At 40.6% G+C, this 26700-nt stretch overlaps 1 protein-coding gene and 1 long non-coding RNA gene across 2 annotated transcripts in view; one reads left to right on the top strand and one right to left on the bottom strand.

Annotated features, from left to right (window-relative positions):
* Window positions 1-18628, bottom strand: part of SLC16A10 (solute carrier family 16 member 10) — a 77808-nt gene extending 59180 nt beyond the window's left edge. Inside the window, exon 1 of the mRNA XM_074862301.1 lies at window positions 17955-18628. Coding sequence (XP_074718402.1) covers window positions 17955-18309 — 355 coding nt within the window. The 5' untranslated portion in view covers window positions 18310-18628. The remainder of the gene's footprint in view (window positions 1-17954) is intronic.
* Window positions 18629-18719: 91 nt separating this feature from the next.
* On the top strand, window positions 18720-19918 carry LOC141941772 (uncharacterized). The gene is made up of 2 exons (XR_012628416.1): window positions 18720-18829; window positions 19478-19918. It is a non-coding gene; the product is annotated as an uncharacterized LOC141941772 (long non-coding RNA).
* Window positions 19919-26700: the final 6782 nt, after the last annotated feature.

The following is a 26700-nucleotide window of genomic DNA, read 5'->3' as shown; positions in this document are numbered from 1 at the left end:
GTAGACCATCTAAAGCAAAAAAGTACAGGCCTTCTTCTATGTCCAAATTAGTAGACCAAACCAAAATGAGTAAAGAGTTACTTCAAACGCAAAACGGTTTGGGTCATTCAAAACAGCAATACATACTGTATCTTATTCCGCATACGTCCTAACTCTGTACTGCCGGAAACATTGACACAAATTTCTGTCTTCGGCTGAAACTGCAGTTGATAAGTTATACTAAAATTCATACAGGGAAAGATAATATAAATCTCCACATACTACATATACTGCAAGGTTAAACTGCAGTAGTTATGAATAAAAAGCTGAAAGCTCAGCTTCTGTTCATTTATGGTTAACCTTTTTAAATAGTTCACTAGTTCTGACAGTTCTATAAACTTACAAAACTAATTTCTTTAAGAGCTAAGATCTCCTGCTCAGTGAGCAATTACCCAAAGATTAGTGCCTGGTAATTCATTTATTCCCTTCAATGAGCAGAAATAATGGGAATTGGGTTTCTGTGACTTTAAGCAGCTCATGCTCAGTTACTACCAGATGCTCAGAGTCATCACAATGAATCAGAGCAGGAAAATACATTAATTGGATTAAGCATTACTTTTACATTTCCCTCTTCCCAATTGAAAATGAAGAACATTTTACATTTACATTCCTCATTAAACGAGGTAATAAGAATAATAGTAAAACTAGTAAATTTACAGAAAAGTCATTTCATTTTTCTGCATTTCTTCTCTGGTTTGAGAGCTCAGAAAAGCAAACAGTTGCAAACTCAGCTACAGAAACTGTAGAAACCAGTGCTTCATATTGGCGATTTGCATCAGTAAAGTATTGAGAGCTGATACATGCAGGAAGTCAGAGACCTTGCATCTTGCTGCTGAAGATCAACGACAAAACAAAGTCTTGAGATGAATTCTCTAGATAACATTCTTACTTAAGGGGAAGAGGGAACAATTTCAGAAAGAAAAAACCTAAAATACTCTTCAAGCTATTTTCTAATAGAGCAGCACTGAACTTTCCAGATGCTGCCCATATACAGACAATAAATGTTAAGAAAAGAAAGAAGTGGCCCTTCATTTGCATGCAGAACCTTGGGAGTGCCGCTGGTTGCCTACACCTGCTTAAGCCAAAACCACGCAGCATGCTATTCCAGCAATCTCTTTTCATGGTAACTGGTCTATTTTCAGAGAAACCGAAAGCATTACAGAACAAAAAAAGAAGTAGAATCCTCAAGTTAAATAAATGATAAAAACAAAATAGAAACATTTTTTATATATTATATATATATTCAGTATATGTAAAAGGGAGTACCAATGTGATCATAATCAGGACTTTTTACATCAAAGAGATCAGTATATATGATGTCTAGGCTTTCAGATTCAGTTTTTCAATTGTTGTTCCATCTAACCTGTAATGCATAACCCAAAAGTATCTACAAATTCTATGTTAAAGCTGAATACTTTCAAGTTTTATTTGCTACAATGTTTACTTAAGTATTTTCCTTAGAATAAAAAAACACTACCAGAATGTTTCCACTTCTATTTGTTTATACCCAGATAAATCCTAGTCAGCTAATTTACTTATTACACAATTTCCTCCTAAAAACCCTCCAAACTTCATTTACCAGCATTTGGTCATCTTCATGAGATATAATTAACATATGATCAAAAGTCTCAAATAGCGAATTAGCCCAGCCAACACTTTAAAATTAAAAAAACAGTTGACTGGCAGGTACCAACTGGCATCTCCCAGATACTTTGGCAAAACATTATGCCCTGCCATGACAACTTTCAGAGGAGCAAAGCACTGCTTCAGAGAGGAAGCAATTTTCAGTTTCCAGCTCCTACCAAGTGTGGGGCTCAGCATGAACTCCCTCTCCCAGACACAGGACATAACTGACTGGCACTGTCTGGCCTCTATGTATGCCAGGGGCTCTGTAATCCTGCCAAAATCAAAACTGGAAACAGAAAGGTTACAGAGGGGAAAAAAAAAATAAAATTTAAAAAAAACCCACACTGAGCAGCTATATCTTGCCTCTGAGAATATGCTTTAGAAGTCTACCAGTGTTGGCTAGTAAGCTACTTCAACCTTCTGGATGTATTCATGTTGATTTTCTTCTTCTGTGTAGCTTAACTTTGCACATCAACAAACCCCTGGCCACAATCATACCTGGAAAAGCTGCTTAAAACTGCCTCCTATTTCAAAATGGTTGAAAATAATGCAGCACCTACAAATATAGTCTAACTGTTGCGAGCTAAATAAATTAATTTAGAGCATTCCAACTAGAAGATGAATTTACCTTTACTTCTGAGGAACAGAATCATACAAAAGCATTGACCACAAACTCTGCATTAGCCTGTTTTCCATATGCACATGAACTAAAATCTAGAGCAATTAGAGACTGAAGCTCATACAACATCACATAGAAGACAGTTCAGCAAATACAACTAAATTAGTAACTACAACATCAAAGCATCAAGCAGTTCTACGGGGCATTGTTTTCTGTACCAATCTTATCAGGTTCTGATAAACCTTCAAAAGCAAAGATAACTGGCAATAAAACCCCTAAAGGTCCAACTAACTGGGTTTGTAAATGTGATGCCTAACCAGCAGGCACTGGTGTGCATGTCGGGAGTGTGGATACTGTTAGTCAGAGCAAAGACAGTACAGATGTAGCATGTACTCACAAGTGCATAACAGTATTTTTTATTGTGCCCACCAATAAAAACGCAATGCTCACAGTCAATACAGGACACCTGGAGTTGGACTCAACTTAAAGCACCCAAGTGTAGCTGAGTGAGGAGTCAAAGCTCCCACTAGAGTCAGTGGGGATCTAGTCAGCACAGCTAGGGTAAACTGCAGAGTTTCACCCCATTCTAAAGTTGAAGCCTGCATCTGGCCAGCTGAGTAACTCTTCAGATTCCACTGAGTGTACTGACTAGATCTCCATCTACTATAATCTGCAAGTTGAATCCCATACCTTGACAGTTCTCTCCTGGTGTAACATCACTCTTGCATATTTTGCGTCACTGGCTGAAAACGCCTGTGTCACCCAACATTTCAGTGCAGCAAAACAGACAAGCAGAGCAAAGCAAAATTAAAACACCAATAAAAGCAAAACGCACAGTACTGATCCAGTGTGATGCCAAACATCACTGAATGGTACCAATGTCATTTAGGAAGGCTGCATTGCACCTCAGTACATATCATGCCTTTCAGAACACAACAAAACACTCTGACCATCACACTTGCTTCAACAGTCCCATAGTGACCCAGATAAAAACAGAAAGAAAGGCAAGGAGGGGAACAACTATATATAGTTTACCTATTTATGATTTTAGCACATGCCAGAAATAACTACTGAGGGCAAAAATGCAACCAGAATACTTCAAACTGATACTCCTTTAATTGGAGATAAGCATATGAACAGACGAGCTCTAAAAATCCTATGGTACTGTTTTCCGTGACAAAACATTTGTGATACCCTTCTCTTACTAAACTGAAATTCATTACTTAAAGAATTTCAAAGGACCTGTACCTATCTAAGCTAAATCAATTGTACACAGAAAAAGGCTTTACAATTATGAAGTGACTTCATAAAAAATTGGAGAGTAGCTAGAGACAAAAAGTAACTGCTAAAACAAATGACAATGCCAACAGCAAAGCATAACTAATCAGAAGCAGTACAAGTCAGTTTGGAAGGTAAGAGCTTATGTAATCAAGTAAATAAGTCTGCGTGGATACAGCATTCTCACTGGAGGGTGGCTTAACAAGACACCTTTAAAATAAACAGATTTATTTTACCTTTGATCTCTTCTTCACCAGCCCTAACAATTGGTGGAGGCTCCTTCTTCCTTCCTCTGCATTTACACTAGTCCCAAACTCTGCTCATTTCAACCATCTCTGTAAACACTGCTAAGCCATTCTTTAACCACCTCTTAAATTCTCTCTAAACATCCATGCACTCCCCCAGTCACAAACCCTTAATCCCATTCCTCAATGTTGTTGCTACACTCAACACTTCACTAAGAGGTTGGCCACTACAGGCACTTATTCAAGAAAATGAAGAATTTTGTTAATTATGCAATGTCACGCTCAGTGGCAAGATTACCTTAAAATTAATTGATCACACTCCCAAGCTCTGAGTTTTGCACAAAGACAGGGGGTAATTCTGGTGGTAACAGCATGGGGAACCTGAGAGAAGAACAGTTTACAGCCCTTATGATTCCTTTGAGAGGAAATTTAAAGTTAAGAAAAGGTAGAGTTTACAAACTGATGGAGAGCCCTGCATTCCAGAGCAGAAGCACTGCCTTTGCTAGAAATAAAGAGTAGGCAGTGAGGGTCTATAGCTTGGTAGGAAACAGATAAAGTATATACAAGATACAGTGGTTGTTAGAGGGCAACCTCTCCCCCTCCTCTACTTGAAGGGTTTATGGGCTTTTATGTCATATAGGTCATGTATGCATAAAATTAACATGTTACATATCTATTAAGCAAAATGCAGAGCAAAAGTCAAAGATGCATCTTAAGCTCCACAATGGGAAATATTATCAGGATTGATTCTTAAGTATATTAATATATATTTTATCAGAATCATCCCTGGTTTATAACACAGGAAACAGTGCTAAAAACTGTGTGGACAAAATCTAGCATTTAAAGTCTTAAAAGGAAAAAAAGCATGACTGACTTAATTTCTGAGAAGATCCAATAAATCTACTAATCAGCTACAATCACACCAGCCAGAGACAAACTAGCCACAAACTAGTCATCTTATCCACATTACTGTTACTAGCCATTTCTAAGGCTAAATATGACCACCACTCTTAATTATCTGTTAAATCCATTGAGCCTCCTCTATTTCAGATTTTAGTTTAACACAAAAGAAAAGCAGTGACCAGGTTTTAGGCCATTATGACCAAGCTGTGTTATCTCAGTCACAGAAATTGTTCTCTTCCAGAAAAACAGAAATAGGTATGTTGAAGAGGAATTAACAGAACAATTCATGCAGCGCTCTACAGAGCTCTGCAAAAGCTCAAGAAAAGCAGAGCTCTAATCTTTTTTTTTTAAAAAGCAATGTCTTGATAAAACAATGAAAGCCTTCCCATTTGAAGAATTCTGTTTGTAATACCAACATATTCTGCACAGTAAACACTGGCCAGCAATCTCTCAGGCTGTGTTACTATTCCAAAGAACTAACACCCAAAGTTTCCACAGAATCCACACTGCTTATAAACAAAAAGCTGTGAGAAATGCAAAGATGTATCCCCCTCAGAAGGCAATATAAAACTTGCAGCAAATTTTCATCTTGAAACTAAGTTTGTATCCTTTTCATTCTGATCCTTATTTTGAAACCTACAGGAATGCTCTCACATTAAGAATCTATATCCTTTTTGTTTGAAACTCCAGAGCAACCACATAGGTCCAGTTCTAGGCAGTCTTAAAGACACAACACAATTTTTCACCCGGCTTTTAAATTCACTGGGTTTAGCACCACACTGACCTACCCTGACCAGGAAAATATGTACCTAGAAGACTGGTAGGTGGGATACCTCATAAAACAGGAAGGAAATCTTAGTTGCTCAGAGGCAGTCATGACAGTATCCCAAAGAACAAGCAGCAGTTTGTAGGATATCTGCCACTCCCTACCTGTATTTTCCCAATACAATTATCCTTAATAAATACAGTTAAATTATTTACAAAATATTTTAAAATATTTTGACCAATTGCTGAAATAATACATGCTCAGCTAAAAAATGTATTAATACAGTATACAGTTGTTTTGTCACAGACCTTGATGTAGAGACTGAACCTGTATCACATAACATACATTAATACTAAATTAAACTTATACCACACGTACAAAAGATTAATACTGTAGCATGAAGTAGCATCAATTGCATGCAACATACTATTTTCTTTGCCTAATATTAGAAAAAGCAATAAAAATCCAGAACACCAGAGTTAGGTTGTGCTGACTAAACTTCTGACTGTGCATACAAAGACTAGTGTTGCCCATATCAGTTTTGTGCAGTTCTACTCCGGCCTTCCCCATAAGCTACCCAATTCTGTCCTTGTCCCCCCCCACACACACACTTTCAAGGGTCAGTGATTTCACTGCATGAAACTATAAGTTCATTAAACTGCTGCACTATGAACAAAAGACTTTGACATGTACAGAGGTGTAAAAAGCTGTTAATGCTCCATGGTTCTGTTTGTAAAAAATGGAGTTACTCTGATAGGATTAGAAAACACATCTCAGGCTTGCACATTTTATTTAAGCTTCCAGAAAACTTCCTAGTGTTGATTTAATTTTCTAGATCACTGCCTGCACCCAGCAGTGTCAGAAATTATAAACTGAGAGTTCTAATTTCTTTCAAGTTTGGAATGCAACATTGGGTTTTGAAGAGCCTAAGCTACGTAAATATTTCAAAGGTAGGAAATGACTTGAAGGTATAAAAGAACAAAGGGTAATTTCAAATTCACTTTTATGTGCCAAAACCATAAAGGCTTTCTTTAAAGTACATACCTTCAGTTTTGTCACACACGTGCAACTTAAACCAATGAACTCAAGGGGCCACAGGCAGTATTTTCACAAATGAATTGAAAGAGAACCCAAAAGTCAGATAAATTGTACACTCAAGATTTGAAAAAAATATTATCTAGCAACACTACATTGACTTTGAGAAGGCAGTTACTCTGAACCATGATACATACTACTGACACATGTCCAAAATATGCACCATAGTTCAGGTTCTCTATCTCAATTTCTTTGAGGTTAATAGCATCTTTAGGTAAAGCACCACTACCAAACCTTCTTTCCTCTCAAAAAAATAAGCAGCATTATATAGCAACTTATGTCATCAACCAGTTCAAATCACTTTGAAACTACTACAGAGTATGCACTAAACATGGAGCAAACTGACAGTAAGTAGGCTTTCAGTCTCACCTGTGTAACCCATTGAGATTATTCCAATCCCAGCATGTTCTCCAGCATGTTTAATTATAGCACAGGATCAGGTTACTGTCCAAGTAAACCCTGGCTGTGTGGCCCAAGAACACTCAGTACTTCCAATTCTTTTGATAGGAGATACAGGCCTCCTTGGGCAAACTAAATTGGTTTCTGTTTTAGACCAATGTCCTTGTTGTTCAACTGTTCCATATACTCTAGTCTAGAGCAAACTAAGCAGCTCCTTAAGAGACATCTGGATAGTACATGCCTGGGTATAGAAAATAAACAAGACCGTCACAATAGTCAGTCCAACGACAACAGGGGATTCTGGAGTGCCAATACCAGAGACAGCACAGACAAAAGCCTCCAAAGATACAGCCCATCTCAACATTCACCAAGGAGCACTTTTTAATTAATACTAACATTCTCTTCTCAAATTCTTTGACTCTTAAGCATTCAATGCAATACAGTAAGAGCTCAAACTAGGAGTTCTCTAATTAGAAGAATCCCTTTTTGGTGTTGTAGTTAAGAAATGGGAGGGTTTTTTAAAAAAGAGCAGCTTTCCTACCTTGTACACAAAAATACTGTTCCTGGTCATCATATAATGAACTTGCAGCTATCCAAGCTGTGCTTTGTTCCAAGAGCAAGGTCTGTTCATTCCTTCTAGACTGCAGAAGCAGCAAGCTTAAAGATCACAGTTTATTTCAGACATTCCATCATAGTGTTTTATCCTTGATCAGAGTTACAACATTGATAAGATAAAGTTATAAAATATTTTTTAAATCTGTCAGCTGTGGTATCAACATACTTCTTTACAATAAACTAGAAAGATTTTTGGGGGTACTTAACGAATGCATTTTTTATCTGGAACTTTATTATTGAAACACCTTGAAAAAATGGCTAAAACCCAGACCATGAGCCAAGAAGACAATCCTTACTGCCCATTTTACAAGTAATTTCCACAAGGACAATAGTTAGAGACTAAGGGAATTAAATAAATAGCTAGCATGTTTTAAAGCACTTATTCCTCATATATATGTTCTTTAAAACTGCAAAAGAAAAAACTATTCTGAGGTACTATGAACATATACATGAAGTACAGCTCTACCAAACCAAGCACACTGCAGAAGGCAGCCAAAGAATTCACTGCTTCTGCTTATTACAGCAAAAAGGCAACAAGAAAGTTGCTTTACAACTTGCAGTCCAAGTACAGCCCCACCATCTAAGGGAGACTGTGTTCCATGGGATTATAGACACACTGGTGATAACAGCAAGAGGCTGGGCTAAACATGCCAGTAATCCCTTCCTGTGTGTGGGAGCCAACACTGATGATTTTTAAATTGGTCCCATCCTTACTAAAGGGCTGCTACTCTAATTTAGCTATTAGAACAAGTCATTCCTATCCAGTTCCCATGAAAATTAACAGCAAGATATAAAACAGAGCTGCTATTAATGTAATAAATTAGATTCCTGGAAGTAAAACAGATAATGTAAGATCACAAGGGAATGTTTTCTCATAGAATTATCCTCTTTGTACGTATTTGCTGAATGTTAAACTGCAGTAGTCTAAAGCTGCATTAACAGTGTGTGTTCACAAAACAAAAGATTAAAAAAATGTGAATATGTATGAAAGAACCTATACTATTCCTTCTGTGACAATGAGTACTCTAAAGCAGTTTCTTATCAGTGTTACATTAGCTTGGATGCAAGTAATCAGTACACCTCCTTACTTGCTAAGCATTATAGATTGATATTTATTGAAAACCCTTATTTTCCTTAGCAACATACAGCAAAGTAAGTTAGAATTCTATGAATCTCCCTCTCATTTCAAAGCATGATCTCTGAGGTATAGGATTCTATTAAAAGTTTTTATTCATAATTCAGACCAACAAACCCTTCTCTTGCCTATGATGTTACACTACATAAAGATTAGGAAAAAATTATCTTAAAAGTCCAGACTAAGATTTATATAGGTATTTCTGAAAACTGAAGATCTTTTTAACACACATTTTGTTTAAAAGTAGAAGTCTAGAAAATATCAGGTTCCAGTTATAAAATTTTCTTAACGTTTAGCAAACTAAAGATGCTTTCATGTGACTGATCAAATATCAATTCCCAAATATTTTATAACTATTAATAAACTAATACATAAATTGAGCAATGAGGAATTGAAATACAGAATAGGATAGTTTCCAGGAGCATGACAATTCTACTGCTAGACCTGAACTGCAACTCAGTTCCTCAATTAAGATTATCTGCATGTGGCTCTTCAAATAGTAAACAGTATCTATATAAAATTTAGAAAACCTTAGATACTAAATGTCATAGGACTATTGAACCCTCACATTATGAAAGGTGCTGGCCTAGAGTACTGCCTCGACAGCACAGGGGCAGCAGCCAGACGCCACAGCTTGAGCAGCAGCTAGCCAACAGCAGGGCATTCCAAAGAGGGCCGGCAGCTCTTCTCGGAGCAGCAAACACTTGCTCAGCAGTGGCGGTGCCACAGGGGCACAGTCCCCAGCAACCAGTGGAGCAACCGTCCCTGTCCCTGCGCAGGTGCTGACCAGACTGTGCTCCCGAGGGAGGATACATCCGAGCCGGTCTGGGGCCACTCACTGAGGCAGCCAGACTACTTGCCCCTGCAGGAGGAGTGTGCTGGTGGAGTATGTGTGTTGCCCAGTGGAGGAAATGTGGGAGGAGGTCAGCACACTGCACAGCATCGGAGGTGACAGGAAAGAGATTGACTTCATCTTCTCTGAGACCCTGAAGCTTCAATAGTCTGAACCTCCATGTGCTGAAGGGGCAGGTAGCCTGCTTATGGCTGTGAATCCAGCACAGGGCTGCAAAGATCATCAAGGAATTGGAGCATCTGACATATGATGAGAGGCTGAGAGAGGTGGGATTAGTTAGGCTCAATAAAAGTCAGTGAAGGGGGCGGGGGGGATGGGGACGGGGGCGGGGGGGGGACAGAAATCTTATAAGAGTGCATAAATGCCTCAGGAGAGGAAGAAAAAAAAAAATGAGCCAAACTCTTTTCAGTTTGCCTTCTGACAAGAGGCAATGGGCACAAATTGAAATACAGAAAATTCTGTTTAAATGTAAGAAAAATCTTTTTTACTGTGAGGGTGGCCAAGCGCTGGCACAGGTCACATGCAGAGGCCGTGGAATTTCCATCCTTGGAGATGGTCAAAAGCCAACTGGGCAAGGTTCTCAGCAGCTTGCTCTAGTAGATGTTGCTCCAAGCAGAGAGGATCCAATCTTAACCATTTTATTATCTGTAATTACTCAATTAACTCAAACTGGCTAAAGAGTAAATAGACAAATTGCACTGTAACAGTTTGAGAACAGTTCACTACATTTCTTCATGCAAAACCAGTAACTGAATAAAAGGAAAAAGAGACCAATAACATTTAAACTTCAAGTTGGCCTTTAACGCACCTTTCAAGAGGCTAAAGAAATCAAATCATGAGGAAAATTAGAGTGTCTGGAGGCAAAGCAGACCAAGTTAAAAGATGCAATCATCTTTACGGATGCCCTAAACAGCATTAAGCACTGGTACATCTTGCTAAATCTAAGAGGGTCTATTAATAAACATATACATTTTGCTAACTTCCTCTTTACACAGCAGTTTAGGCCAACTCAAAAATCAGGAAGGGATTTGAGGAGCCTCACAGAATGGTAGCCAAAATGGATGAGTAAGATGACATGGGAACCAATTAAACAAAACAAAGTTGAACAATGAGGAGGAATGCATACTGGAAAACTTCAAAGTCAACTAAGCTCCACTGAACACAGGTATTAATAAAAAGCATCAAGAAAAACATTAGGTTATGTAAATAACGCAAACTAGAGAGCACAATGTCATCATAGTACATCATGTCATGCCATAAAACAACAGAGCCTCATTTGGATTATGACACTGTGGTGGTTTGACCTTGGCTAAATGCCAGGTACCCACCAAGTCGCTCTATCACTTCCCCCCCTTCTTTTTTTTCTCTCAATAGGGCAAAGAGGGGAAAGAAAATAAGAAAAAAACCCAACCCTTGTGGGTAAAACAACAGCAGTTTTAATATAAGCAAAGTGAAGCAAAGGTCTGCGTGCGGAAGCAAAAAAAGAAAACAGATTTATTCTCTACTTCCCATGAACAGGCGATGTCGGGCCTTCTCAGGAAGCAGGGCTCCAATACGCGTAGTGGTTGCCTCGGAGGACCAAGGGTGACCCCACCCCCTTCCTCCTTTTTCCCAGCTTTATACTCGAGCAGACGTCATATGGTATGGAATATCCCTTTGGTCAGTTCGGGTCAGCTGTCCTGGTTGTGTCCCTTCCCAAGATCTTGCCCACCCCGTCCCACTGGGGGGGGGAAAATGTCAGAAAGAGCCTTGGTGCTGTGTAAGCACTACTCAGCAGTAGCCACAACACCAGTGTGTTATCAACATCCTGCCAGCTCCCAACAAAAAACACAGCACCATGAGGGCTGCTATAGGGGAAAACCAATTCCAGCTCAGCCAGACCCAGTACAGACACACAGTACCTTTCTTCTCCATATTACAGAAGGTTATAGAAGCATTAGAGACAATGACAAAGATATAACATTAACTGAGAGTACGAAAAATGTTCCACATGAAATAAAAAGCTTGAAAGATTTATTCAAGGAAAAAACATAAGGAGACAGATGCTTGAAAATAAATACATACACACCCACACACCAGTCCTAAGCCACTTTGGAAGCAAAATGGCAGGTGACAGAGCAGCAAGCCATCTAGGCAAAGCATCTTCAAAATGAAGGACAAAAGTTTCTTCTGCTACCTGAAAATCAAACCAAGTTTGAGTCTTATTCATCTGCAGAACAGTCTAACCACATGATACTGCTGCTTATTTGGATTAAAAATGAGAGCATTCAATAAAAAGATTTTACATATACCTTTTAGAAATTGCCATTTAAGGATGAGACTGGAAAACAGTTTTAACACTTTCTTAAGAACCAAACAACGCATTTCTCTTATGAATAAAAAATAAGCTAAAAATAAAGTTTCATATTAACACTTTCACCTAATTTTTTTAAAGATGTTTTAAACTATTTTAACCTAATGCTTAAGAACTCTGTCATTACTTTGATGCACATAACTAGATTAGCATAGCTACAGGTAGGCACTAACTACATTTAGCTTTTTAGTGTTGTAACAGTGTAATAGCTTTAAGGGAACTTCACCTTTACTGATAAGGTTACACTTACAGCAAATTACTCTGCAGGACATTCAATAGCATTTTGCTTTCATCCAACTTTTCACCTCATGAATAAAGTATAGTAAAAACTTACTATTTAGGTGGCTTTGGTTCAAGGAGATTTTGGAGGATACAGTTTTGTCTGAAAGGCAGCACACAAATGAGGCATGTGCATTTAATGCAGAGTGGTGGCAATAGCCAGTCATCTTTACAGGGATGTTTGATCCCTGTGAAATTAAAGTACTGCTTCTAAAGAAGCCCACAAAAAAACTCTGGTAACTAGCTTTCAGACACGTTAGGAAGATTGTTCTCCCTAACTAAACAACTTATTGCAAGTTAATTTGCAGCTGGAACGGCAAGAGAGTTAACCAATGTGAATTCCAAGAGGAAAAACACAAAAAGACAACTAACTAGCAGGAATAAGGCTAATCAGTCTGCAACCTAGTTATCAAGAGTACAAATGAAATTATCCAGAGCTGGAGGAATAAAGATATATGTGCATGTGTGTACGCATAAACAGTAGCGGTATTAACTACTCTGTCCTAAAGAAAGTGAGCACGCTAAAGAAACTACCTTCAACTTTCCAGTTTGATCTAGTCACAATTTCAACTACTCCAGAGTCTTCATTTACATACATATTTATACTCACAAAGCCAGGTCAAAAGAATACAAAAATAAGACTGCAGCTGAATGAAATTAATCCTTACTTTTACATCAGGTTAGTTTTCAGCCAATCTGCTCCTGCTGCTGGTTCCAGTGGCCACAAAAACATGGGAAGGAAGGCAGACTACAGCCCCACTGACATCCATCAGACCAAGTTTTTGTGGAACTACCTCCTTCATTGCAACTTAATCTTTATTGACCAAACTGTTACATAGTAGCATGCTTTCTTGTACCTCACACAAATTACACTTGTGTGCTCTGATAATTCCTATGTTCCAAATTTGATTTATTTATTCTTTAAAAAAAAAAAGAAAAATAAGTCAACTGCTCTCTCATAAGCCACATGACACAGTTCCAGCTTGCCAAGCTTCCCAATTTACTGGAAACCACATCCCATAGCACTAGAGATGAACATGTGGTTCTGAAGGACAGTTACAGAACAAGGTCTTGAATAATAACAAAAGTTCTGATGGTGTTTTTGTCTCTGAAGCAAAGCTCAGGAAGTTAGCAAAGATTCAAGGAAAGAGTAAAAGAAAAACTTCAGCTTCAAACTGTCCCATTAAAAAGCCAGCCTTGCTCAGCAAAATTAAGTTACCATATATGATAGTGGTTCACTTGTTCTCAACACTTGTAGATCTTTGTAGTCATCCAACATTATTTTCACAGTATCCGAGTTATGGCCTGGATATGACAGCAAAGGCAGAGTTCTCCTCCTTGCCCTACTGGACCTACAGCAATCCAGCTCCAAGAGTCCAGATGGCGCTGACAGTGTTAAGCCAGAGCAATGAGCTATCGATTATTATGATATTCAGACACATCACACCAAAGGCTGCACCTTACAAAGTCAAACCAAGGCCAATACATACAAGCACACGGATAAACAGTTGAGGCCAGCTGATGCACTGTCTAATAACACTTGCTAACACAAAACAAACATGAGTATGCAGAACAATAATAATAGTATATATTCCCTGTGCAAGGCTATTTGTACAAGTGAAGATGAACAAACATACAGAGAATAGCCCAGTGGAGTTACAGAACCAGCATTGTAAATCTTAGAACAACGAGTAATCAAATGAGTAGAACTAGTATTTTTATCTACCTTTTTTTTTTTTTTAAATAAAACCCTGTATTTTTATCTCTGTTGTCACTAGTATCTTAGTATTTGCCTTTTCAAAAGAGGTAAGTGCATATACACACACAAAAACCTATATAGCAGAGGCATCTATCAGAGAGCACAACACAGGACTAGATGGGGCTCACGCGCCAGATCTCTAACCAAGATAACAGGGGGGCTGGCTCAGTGTTCCACAGCCCTCTGTGACAAAAGCAAGAGGAACCAAATGCTCTTCTCTTCCTGACAGAGCCTGGACTGGCCCCAGGGCCTGATCCTTTCCCTTGAGGGACCATCAGACTACAACTGAGTTTGAACTCGAGGCCTACTAGGTCTGCCCCATTTCCAAGGGCTAAGAGCCTCCCGTAATTCATGGCCACTGTGTTTTTCCACCCAACTTGTTCCTCAAACACAATGAGCTATAAACAATGAACAGAGTAGTTTCCTGAGTCTTCAGGCACATCTTTCTAGAAGTTTTATACTTACAATGAGGGCTTTTCCTCTTCTGTAGTTGTGCACCAATGAGCTTTTGAACAAAAAACTGGCTACGCAAGGAAACAATGGAAATGCTTATATAGTGCAATATATCAGCAAAGAAACAAGCTTTTTACTAACTATTCATACTAATATGAATACCAAAACATTGTATAATAGTTATGTTCAAAATTTTTCTTTAAAAATATGAATTATAGTTAGATACCCTTGAAGAAATTTGTGAACGCTCTATAACCCACAGCTCAAGCTCTTCCATTTAACTCCTTGCCGTTAACACTCCTAAATCCTGCAACAATGTTAATTACTGTTACTCTTTTATCCAGCGCTGATGCTGCATTCTGGAGACAGCCTTGCTGCCTTGCCTGTGCTTTTGATTCCTTCCACTCCTTATCTGCTAGGCAGAGTCACTTCTTGACTACTTAGTCCTGCCTTCTGCCTCCTCCCATTTTGCCCTTCATACTGATAAGTATCCACCCAGCTACTAAAAATAACAAAACCAGCACATACTATGATTACTTAATGCCTTCCCATTTTGCCTTACACAGATAGGCTCCATCCATCTATTAAGAGATAACAAAAAAATACCGTAGCACATGTATTTTTTTTTTTTTTTTTTACAAAAGCACCAGGCAAGAGACAACTACTGGTTGGTCCCAAAAGAGCAGGCACACAAACCTCTAGCAATACATACACTTCTGGCAAAAGCTAAGTAATCTTGTAGTTAAAAAGAGTTGATTTCTGTGATACTCTGGATCAACTGCAGGATTCCACAGACACAGATTGGCTAGAATATTCATGTCTCAAAAATCAGCATTTCAGATTTTCAATAAATCTTTTTTCAGAAGGATTAGAATATTATTTTGATTCCAAAGCACAAAACTTTCATTACAAATCCCAGTTTTCAAATTCATTAAATCTGACTCATAAGCTCAGTTTCCACTGCCAGTTTTGAGTCACAATCAGTCTAAACACAAGAGACTAACTAGATTAAGTACTATAATCAATACCATAGGAATGATCAGGCTAGGGTTTTCTCTAACACTAAAATCCTACTGACTTTATCCCATTATCATCCTTTTTCTTTCTACAGCATGCCAGCTAATCCATCAGTGTTCAGTAAGAGATACACTAAGTGCTATTTGCCATTTCTGATCATAGCTCCCCTTTATGGCAAGCTAGATATTGTATCAGAATAGGTTTAGTTCAGTTCACTCTTGGTCCTATCTTCCACAAGATAAAAAATAGCAGAGAAAGTTTCTAGGCGATGAAGTTCAACATTAAGGAATAAAAAGTCCTGTCTGACAGCAGCTGCTTAGCCCTTATGGTGCCCAGACTCATTAGGGTACTTTCAGATACTAAAAGGACACTTTCTATCTGCTATTCTGCTGTTTACAAGAGGCACTTTTGTATTCACAGTCCTCTTCTTTCACATGCACACAAGTCACCTAGCCAAGGCAGCTGTCTCATGCTATTTCCCCTAACTTAAACCCATGTGGATTTAAAATAGCAATATGAGCGTCTTCTGCATTACCCAAACCATCTGACAGAGCAAAACAAAATGCAGCTGCAGCCTCTTTTTATTTTTTTAATAAAATAAAAAAAAGAAGTGATGCAGGAGGTGCTGGCTGCATCCAGGAGTGAATTCTTCCTCCTCTTCTAAGCAGGATGAAAAACAACTGGGCTATAAAGCCACACTCCATTTCCCCCCACACACACACTTTTTTCTGCAGTTGGGCAAATTTTCAAAAACATGGGTGGAGCACACTCGTAATCTCACCTCACTTAAACACCAGTGGTGCAATTACTCTTCTGGAAGGCAAGAGATAATAATTTCAATCCTCCTCTTGTTGATCATTTTGACTACTGCACCATTACCTGAAAGTCACATTTTTTAATTACAAGACAACTATTTTGAGAGATCGTTACTAAAGAACCAGATCCTCAGAAAAATCAATTACACCTCTTGTACCATGAACAGACAGTTATCAACCACCTATGTGTTTCTGCATTTCTGACTGTCCAGAGGCTCCCAGGTCAGTATGCAAATGTTCACAGCACCTCCTCTGAACAGCCTCATTCTTCTTCTGTCCAGGCTAAAGGGCCCAGGCACCTACTTCTGGATGTGCTTTTCCCTTCTACAAAGCAGGCACTGCCACACCTGACGTGTAGACATATGTAGCCCCCCATGTTTCTAGCTCAAAACCACCAAGCAATACACCTTATACATCATCACAAATAGCTCAAACACGGGAGAGCCCATCAGTGCTCCACCACAGCTTTCTTAAACCGTTGCCTTAGTTTTCTACTTCAGGCATAAATATTGTTGTTAAGTCAGGGGAGGAGAATTAGCTTCTTTGTCTCCTATATCTCAACTTGAGGCCCATTTATCCTGATATTAAGGAAGACAGTTTTCAAAACTCTTTTAAAGATCTGTAACTCCACTCTGCACTGAGAAAGTTTCCTAGAAAGCTTACACTTCTGCAGGATTATATACCTGAAACAGCTTTTTTTAGTAAGGAACAAAAACATAAAAAGACAACGTTTGGTTTTTTAATATTTCATTTTAACATGTAAGCTACCTTCTAAATGAGCCAACTTTATTATAATAAATTATTATACATATCAATTCGTTATTATTGTGAGAGGAAAACGCTGCCTTTCCTGAACTCGAAGTGCTTGTTGAAGCACAAGACACCTTTCAAAGAGAACTTACATAAAATAAAATAGAATATATGCTCACCATCGAATTAACTGATACTTATATGTCTAGAATGTTTTCGATTAGTAATGGCAGCATGGAGATTTGGCTGCAATAGTAGTTATGTCTTATGAATTTAGTAAACATTAACTTTACTGGTGAGTTTTGGGATATTGGTTACAGCAGTAAATCTGCATATTGAAATGCTGGTTTTGGCAACTGTTAAGCCTATTCTTGACATATTTTAAGTGCTGCCATACCCCGTTGTTATTTAATCATTTAGACTAATCATTAGGTTAACAGGGACGGGGGAATGAAACTTTCTGGGACCAAGAGGATGCATTTTTCCCGTAATGCACGATGAGAGATGCTTAAAGACACAGCTGTGGAAGGACACCTGCTCCTCTCCCAGCAGCTTCTCCCCCGACGTCCCAGGAACCTGCGGCCCCAAGCCCTAGCCCCGAGGCACGGCTGTGAGCCCAAACCCTCGCAGGGAGGCGAGAGGAGCTTCTCTTCGCCTCGATGAAACGAGCCATTTCCGAGTCCCTCAGCCCAGCCCCACGTGCCTGCGGCGGGGCAGGCTCCTGCCCGCCCCGAGGGGTCGCGCTACCTGCGGACAGAGAGGCGGGACGGGCAGCGGCCGCCACCGCCCCCCGGCCGCGCCGCAGGTCGGCCCTGACAGCCCTGCGGGGCGCGGACACTGACAGCCCGAGCGGCTGCACCGCGGGCAGCGAGAGCTCCCGGCCGGGGGCACCTCCTCCGCCCGGGCCGGGGAAGGCCCGGAAGCCACCCCCAACCCTTCCCCCGCCGCCCCTCACCTGTTTTGAACGCTAGCTGCTTGTCCTCGCCGCCGCCGAAGAGCTGGAGCATGGAGACGAAGAGGACCCCGCACGAGTTCTGGATGCCGAAGACGGCGCCGTTGCACCACATGGCGGCCAGCATCACCACCCAGCCCCAGCCGCCCTCGGGGGGCTCGGCCGCCGCGCTCCCGGGGCACCCGGCGCTCCCGGGGGCCTCCGCCGCCGCCCGGGGCTGGGCCCCGCTCTCGCCGCTCACGGGGAGCCACTCGCCGCCGTTCTCCCGCCGCGGCTCCGCCGCCGCCGGGCCGGGCAGGGGGGCGGCGGCGGGGTCCCCCGCGCCCTGCGGCGCCAGCTGCTCGCTCACCGGCGCCATCCTCAGCCGCACAGTGGAGCGGGCACGAGACCCTCCCCGCGCGCCGCTCCCGCCTTCCTCGTCCTCCTCCTCCTGGCGACCTCTCGGCCCCCGGCCCGCCTCAGCCCCTCGCCGCGAGAGCTGCGGGCATCCTGCGGCGCTCGCTCTGTCCGTCCGTGTGCGCGCGAGAGAGCGCGAGGCCGCCCCGCCGCGCCGCGGGGTGACCCGCCGCCGCTTTATTTTAAAAGGGGGGCTCCCGTGGGGGCGTCAGCGCGGCACGAGGGCTTTCCTCCGCGCCGATTGGCTGCGGGCGGGGAGGCGGCGGGGCGGCCGGGGAAGGGAGGCGAAGCCACGCTCCTCTCCCCCCCCGCCGCCTCAGGGGCGGGGCCGGGCCGGGCCGCGGCGTGTCAGCGGCGGCGATAAGCGCTTGTGCCGCGGCCCCTCGCCGCCGCTCGGGGCGGGGGGCGCGAGGCTGAAGACAGCCGTTAACGGCTGCCGCCGCCCTGGGCGGGAGGCGACCTCCTCGGATCTCCGCACGCAGGTACCGCACGCTGCCCTCGCCAGCCTCGGCGGGGAGTGCAGTAAACAAGCCCCTGGCCCCGCTCCCAGACCGAGTTAGTTCCCCATGAGGCAGGGCAGTTACACCCAGCGGTGTCCTGCCGCGGCTGCCCGGCCTGGGCTGCCGTGAACTGAGGGAAGAGTCTGAAACTCCCTCCCCGGCGGTTTGCTAACAACCACCAAGTAAAGAAAAACCACCCCAAAACACTAAGCGAGAGGCGCCGCTCCGCGCCTCCCCCGCCCGCCAGCGCTGACAGCCGTTGCTTCCCCCCTCCCCGGGCCGTTGCTCGGCCCTGCGCGGCCGTCGCTGGCCCCCGGGGAGCAGCTCTCCATCGCCCACCCTCCCTCTCGAGGGGACGGCCCGGGGTCTGGGCTGTCACCCCGGTACGGAGGCGCCCCGCTGCAGGGCCCTCGGGGCATCTGCCGTCCTCAGGGAGCAGCTCTCCGGGACAGCTCTCCACCTCCCCTTGAGTCACCCTAAGCGCTTTACCAGGGGTGACCGCGGTGAAACCGTTTCTCCCCGGCTGTCTTCTTTTTGTTTTACAAAGGAAGAGAAAATACTGCACTTGCACGCCTCATAAAATGTTTCCCACTTGCACAGAGGCATCAACTTGACCTTTCCTCCCCACAGCCAGCAAGCTGAGAGGATAGAGAAAGCCGAGGTCTAAAGTGTTAAATGACAAGCTTTTTTGACCGGTGATCCTGCTTCCAAATTCTCAACCGCACATCTGTTCATGTGTTTGGCAGCTACTTATGTTTTAAGCAGTTTGGGCCTGGTGAGGAAGAAGAGCTTCTTGAAAGAAAATCAACAGATTAAATCTGGATACTTCGTCTTTCCCCGTGAGACCCGGAGGGCTCAAAGCAGCCTCTTGCATTTGCACACCATCCCCGTTTCATCCCTCAGAACCTGGGCTGCTACTGCTGTATCAGTTGTGCCATTCAACTCCCCTGCCTGCCTGCTAAAGCCTCTTCCTCCTTTTCTGACCCTGAATCACCTTCTCCCTCCCACCTACCAGTGGCCACATGGGGAAACAAAACTTAGTCCAAAATAAAGCACAAATTCTTAAGACCATGCCTCTTTCCGCACAAATTACTCAGTCACTCCACATGAAAAGTAGTAGCTAAAGAAAGAAAACCATATAATGGCGTAATGAAAGCCTGTGTAATAATGTGCACTGAATGGGTGTCAGCTTTAAGAATGCCTGGCTTTTAGAATTAATTGACCTTCGGATTTTTAATTTTGCACGTTTATTGGCCTCCAAACTGTTTTAAAATAAGTTATTTTTGTTAGAGTTTACAAATACATTTATGATAATAACAAAGTGGCGTTTTACAGACACACTAATGTTGCAACATACTCCTTTTGTCTTGTTACCCATTGAAGTGCTAAGGCTTGGACAACAGATCCAAGCCAGAGTTGACCTATAGATGAATCCTGTATATTTTATAACTGATAACCATTGTGCTAGTAGGTATTGTACTAAGTTACAACAACCCACTTATGCTGGTGTAAAAAGTACTAAAGCATTGAAATACTGCAGCAACAACAGGCCCCAAGCTGAAGCTGCTAACTTAGCATGTAGTCATTAATAAAATATGTAAACTTGCTAGTGAAAGATGCAGCTTAGACAAAATATAATCAGTAGTGAGGAGAGAATGTATCCAACTTCCCTTGTTTAGCCTTGTTCAAGGCTGAGAATCCACGTATTTGGCCTTGTTAGAAACTCCCTTGGTTCCCCCCCCCGAGCCCTGGCCAGGCTTTGGGTAGAATCCAACAGGAGAATGAAACCAGAAATTTTTCGCTCAAAACAAAGATGCCAGTTATTCTGTCTTGTCGATCTCTGGTATATAAGGCTGGACCCGCTCACAGCAACTTTGGGTGCCTCACCTATGGGTGGATGCACGGCGTAGGATTTCCCACTTGCCGGGACAGGCTCTCCAAATCCTCGCTGTAACCGGGGCTCCCCAGCGACTGCGGATCTGGATGATGGTAAAGTATGCAAGTGGTGATGTATCTTTCTTAATCACTATTCTCTCTCTCGTGTAGTAATGATTTGATGCATTACCCTGTATTTTCTTGTTTGTTGCTTTAAGTGCACTATTCTGCCTTTTCTTACTGCATGTTTTCTGTATTACACTGTTACATTATTTAGTTATCACCAGTAAAATATGCCTACTCTTTTCACTCTGGTGTCTGAGTTTAATTGGTATCCTTAATATAGCAAAACACCCATGCCCATTGAAGTTAAACATAAAAACATTACACATGCACATACAGCAGCAGTAGAATATGGAAAAAATAAAAGCCCGTAACAAAACACAGTAAGGCTGTATGAAATAATAATTGTCAAAGCAAAGAGAGAACTTTTGGCCAACCATTGAAAAACACATCTGTTCCCCCCAAGGAACAAGGTTTAGTGCTTATGAAAAACCCCAAGCCTATCATAAGCTTAAATGTGCTCAGAATATTTCATAAGCAATTTAACATGCAAAAGTTAACACTTCACGTTCTCCAGCAAGTCTTTGTCCACAGGCTGTCGTCCAAATCTATTGAGCTTTCTTAGAATAAACCAAGCTTCGCCCACTGCAATATAACATTTTTCAACAGTTATGACAGAGAAAACCTTTTTTGGAGCCAGATTCAATCTTCATTACGCTTGCCAGCAATGATTATCTTAATTAAACTTTCAGTTGCATAGGAATAAACAAGGGCAAAATCCAAGACTGAATCTTAATATGACTGATCAGAAGGGGCCCAGTTCTGCAAGCGCTTAAATATGTTTCTAACTTTTAGTTTGACTCCTCAGATTACTTCAGCTACCTTCTGGAATGGGGGCCTGTGGCCTGCATGATAGATAGTCAAATCAGCTTGAGGGAAGAACCACATATTTTTTCTGTTTTGGGGAGTGTTCCATTCAGCACAAGACTAATTCCTTGTCCTCATGTTTTTCAGTATAGTATTTATGTACTGCAGTTTCATTTATCTGTTTCCCATAAACACTGTAATGACTCCCCCCACTTTTTAAGATAAAGGATGTGTTTTTTTAAAAAAAAAACCATTGTGAACATATTGTGTGCAACTTCTACTTCTGGGCATTTTTTAAAATAGGTTCTATTTTCTGGTTATTAAGTGTTTCTTATCCCCTGATTAGTATGAAATTACTGTTTTCCCGTTCTCCTCATATTGTTGGGAATGGAGAGTCACAAAATCTGATTCTGCAGTATATAGAATTTTTATAAATGTGATGGCTATAACTGTTCCGCATGTTCTCAGTATTCTGTATCTTACTGTCCTATTGCTATTTTTCTAAACTAAAAAAATACGTATTATTAAAAAATTAGGGCACATGGGGCCTTCCTTTACAGGCCTTAAGTAGATATCTCAGGAAGCTTTGTACCTCTTTGCTCTTTTGTACACTCTGCTCCTGTAAAGAACTAAGTCTCTTCCTTTTCAAGAGAGGTCTCTTGAGATCTCAGCTATTTCCCCAGTAGTTCCCAAGAACAAGAACAATAAAGGCTCACTCTTCATAGTCAGATAATTTTCAATCCCCACCTTCCATAGAAAATCGACTTTGCAAAGAGAATATAGGCAGGTTTGGCTTCAGTTTGATTTCTAAAGCTTTTGTAACCCAAATAATTCACAATAAAAGCGTTGGCATTTAAATTCTTACTATTAAAGAATTTTTTTTTAAAAAAAGGACTGTTTGAAATAAAAAAAAAATACTAACTCTGGAAAGATATGTAAAAGGAAAGCCACCCTTACATCTCTGTTATTTGAGCCCTGTATGATCACAAGAAAAATAATTAAAAAAGAAAGGGAAAAGGAAGGAAGATGGACATGAGAAAATTGCCATAAAAATAGTGAAAATAAAGAGATCACAGACTTGTATACAGGTAACGGTATCTATTTCAGCTAAATTGTTGTTATGAGCGAGGAAAGAAAAAACTATAACACCAACACCAAAATAGAGAGGAAAGTGAAAAAATGAACTGAGAATGGATGAGAAACATGAGAAACACCTTGGTTTTGTCTAAGATTTGTTCCTGTTTATAGTAATTGACTTATTTTACATGTTTTATTAATACCCTACAGCTGATGAAACAAACGAAGAGCAACTGTGCATGCAAACGGCATAATGCTTGTGACAGACATCTGCTATGGTGGTACTTCAGTTATGCCTATTTTAGGATCAATATATAATATGTCAGTGCCAAGGGAGGAATTTGCCCTGTCATTTGTGGGCTCTCAAAAGCCACAGACCAGGAAATGGCATCTTCCACAACCCTATCTGAAAGTCTAGCCAGCTCCCTATAAACATTCACTCACTTTCTTACAAGTTACTGAAAATAGGCCAATACTTCAGTGGCTCTCACGTGCAGCATTTTCTTCCACCAGAAGGAATGTTTTGATTGACAACTACTTTAAAAAAAAATTACCTGTATAGTTGAAGTATGCTGTTAGTGACACACCAAGAGAGTTTTTTCCATAAATCATTTTATTCATAGAGCATTTCAATATTATGTAGTATTCTGCAAAGATAAAGTGGACAGGATGCCAAGCCTGAAGAGTACATGTTCAGAGAGTTTAATTCTTCCTTCTTCTGTTGATCTGATTAGAATTTGTGCTGTAATCAATGAAAAGGGTACGCCTACATCATCCAGAAAACAAAAAAAAGTCTTTAGTAGATTGCCTGACTTTGTCACAAATCTGCAACAAGCAGTACAATAGATGCAAACCCAAGAAAGATAGGCACTATACAGAGAGAACATGAGGCTAACACAGAATTATGTGACCACTTAGACTAATGCATGCTCTTAACGGTTAAGGCTTTTTGTTGTTTCATTTTCAGCTAGGATTAATAATGCACCTATTCAACAGAAGGATTTGGCCCTAAGTCAGAAAGATGAGATAAACAGGATAACCATTAAAACACAAAAACATATGGTATCACCAACTGCGTGAAGATCAACATTAGATTAAATCCCATTCAGTAAGCAGTGTTTATGCATCGCTCAGCCAGACAGGATGTTCTACTGATGTTTCAGACTGGGCTCCAGCTGAGCCGTATGAAGTACAGGGACTGCATCTCACTGCTGAAGCAAATGAGACACATTTTCAAAGATTAAAAGCACAGATTTTACTTGTTTACTGTGGGGAGCTAATCTAACCTTAGTTTTAGCGTTTGGTAATACCTACAGTAAAAGTTACCTAAAGTGATGTTAGTTGTCAAGATACAGGTTTCCTGTTACTTCACGAATAGCTAGAGAATTTTCTTCTTTGTCCTTTCAAAAGAGGAAAAGCGAGAAGAATGAGAGAGGGAAAGAGAGTAGCCTAAATGTCTAACTAGTGAAGCTGAGAGTAAGCAACAGGTCTGATTCCCACTTCTACGTTTATTTAAAGCAGTAGTTCCAGACTGAACATTTTCTTCTTTTATGTTCATGTAAAGCATGGTTTATGGCTCAAGTGTGGCTCCTTTACAAATTAAATTTGGTTTTAGTTTTTTATTCAGCAAAGTGTAGATGGGACTTGACAGGCTGTTATCTGGGACATAGTTAACATATAACTGCTATTATTAAAGGTAGGCAAGTGAAAGGAAGTGGTAGTTATTAACTGTTAAAAGCCCTCTGCCCCCTGCAAATATCCAGTTGCACAAAGCTAAGTTTTTGATAGCAGACTTTTAGTGTAGGATTCCTTTAGCCTACCTTGTCACTGTCTCCACTGTGAACATCTGATCAGAACTGGTCATCTACATAGTGTTGGTAGGAGGGAATAGGGAATTCCAGGGGACAAATTACTTTAACTACTAACATTTATGATAAGATAAGTGATATTAAAGGAGCCCAGATGACTAGCTTAGATGCACAACTGAGAACTCGAGGCACCTAAAATTTGGTGAAATTAATCCCGCCCTTGGATATTAAGTTGAAGAACATCTTAAGATAATTTTTATTCAGGCCTCAAACATGGAATTTGTTTTGATCCTATTGCTAAACGAGGAAGCATGAAGAATACATTGTCCTAGCATGATCATTCACCTCTTTCTTGGCAGTGAAATAACTAACACTGTTGGCAACATTCTCATTCAGCTTCAAAGTTAACATCTCTTTCAAATGAGCAGGAACTGCTTCAAGCCATTGTTTTAGGCTGTCTTCAGGCTTGGTTTGATACCACTATCCAGGTCAAGTATTTCATATTGCATCCATTATCGTAGGATCTAAGCACCTCAGAGTTCCTTCCTTTGTTTAGATTGATTTAATATCTTCCAGACCACCTTTGCAATCTCAAGAACTCAATTTTGTTTTCAACAAAAGTTTGGAGCATCAGAGAAGCAAATGTTTTTATCAAATAAACCCAATCCAATTGTTGTCTAGCAGCAGATTTTGGTTGTCTGCTCAGTTGCTACTCAGTTGACTTTTCAGGTTGCAAAACATGAAGAGCTACTACCTCCGCCAACATGACCTAAGTAACAAACCACCAGGAATAGAAGTGACACTAATCTTGCTTGCTTGCTTTTTAAGAATTCTTATTTCTACGCAAGTCAAATTAACTTTGTTTATCACCATTTTCTTCTTGTCATTTTGAAAGTGTTTCTGTATTAAAGGCTATAGCAAGGGTTAGCAGGTGTTAGTGGCCTCATTTCAAGACATGATTTACAGCACTGTCAGCATTTTACTTACTAGATAAGCAAAACTGTGTATCTAAGTGAGTCAATTCAAATATTAAGGCATATGAAAACAGTTAACACAGTCTTCCATGTAGAAAGTCTACTTACCTTTGGAAATTGAACAGATTTGTGTCGAGAAATACAAACATTAAAAAAATCTGACATCTTAAGAGTAGTATAAGGATACTAAATATAGCAAGGAATATTTTCAGGTTGTACATATCTGATTGAAATACTTAAACTATAGAGGGCATATTAAATATATGATAAATCACTTCATGCAGCATATTACCTTGCAGCTGGCACAGAAGAGCTTAATTTCATTCTACTTTTCTACTCACTTTAATACATGAAAGAGTAACAGAAAGGCAATCTTTTTTGTTTTTCTTTTTTTTTTTTTAAATTATTGGGCTAGGTCTACATCTATTTCTTAACTATTATCTGAAATCCTGAATTTAAAGTTGTGTATCCCACAGCAAAAAATCCAGTCTGATGCAGGTCAGTTCAGACCAAAATTTATGTACTCTCTCTGGTTCAATTTTCTCCAATTGATAGATTATTTAACCCACAATTCACCCCACAGATTTCCAAAAAAAGGCATATGGAAATGCCTCATTCAGTTGCAGCTACTGTATTTTGTGAAATAAACATAACAGTTCTTGTTAGTACCACCAAATATCTCCTCTCCTTCAAAAGCAGAACTATGTTAATCCTTGAATTGACAGGGATTAATTTTTTTTAAATTAAATAAATCCCATATCAATGCCTTTCCTCTAAATATACATTTACTTGGTGCCTAAGTAAAAATACACCACTTGTTGAAAAGTAAGCACACACATAGGCCCTGCACTTTCTATTTATACTCTGATAAAAATCCATCCCTACCAATTTAATGGGATAACCCTTACTTCAGATATAGAAATAAAATAAATGAATACGGAGGAAAATGATGTATAGTATAGCACGTATTCACACAAGACAATTTCCTAAAGGAATCCTAAATCTAACTATTATTGCCTCCCGTATTGCTTAGGTTAAGAAAAAAACCACAGGATCCCTGTCTACCCTCACTCACAAGGACTACCAGATTACCAATTCATAGTGCAACATTTACTTGAAAGCCAGATGTATATCGTCCGCACTCAGTAGCTCCCAAGTGCTATTTGCACTCCCTTTGAAATAACATTTT

The sequence above is a fragment of the Strix uralensis genome, chromosome 3 (genome assembly GCF_047716275.1).
Source record: "Strix uralensis isolate ZFMK-TIS-50842 chromosome 3, bStrUra1, whole genome shotgun sequence".
Classification (NCBI taxonomy): Eukaryota; Metazoa; Chordata; class Aves; order Strigiformes; family Strigidae; genus Strix; species Strix uralensis.
Note: the sequence above shows the minus strand (reverse complement) of the source record. Positions and strands in the feature narration are given on the sequence as shown.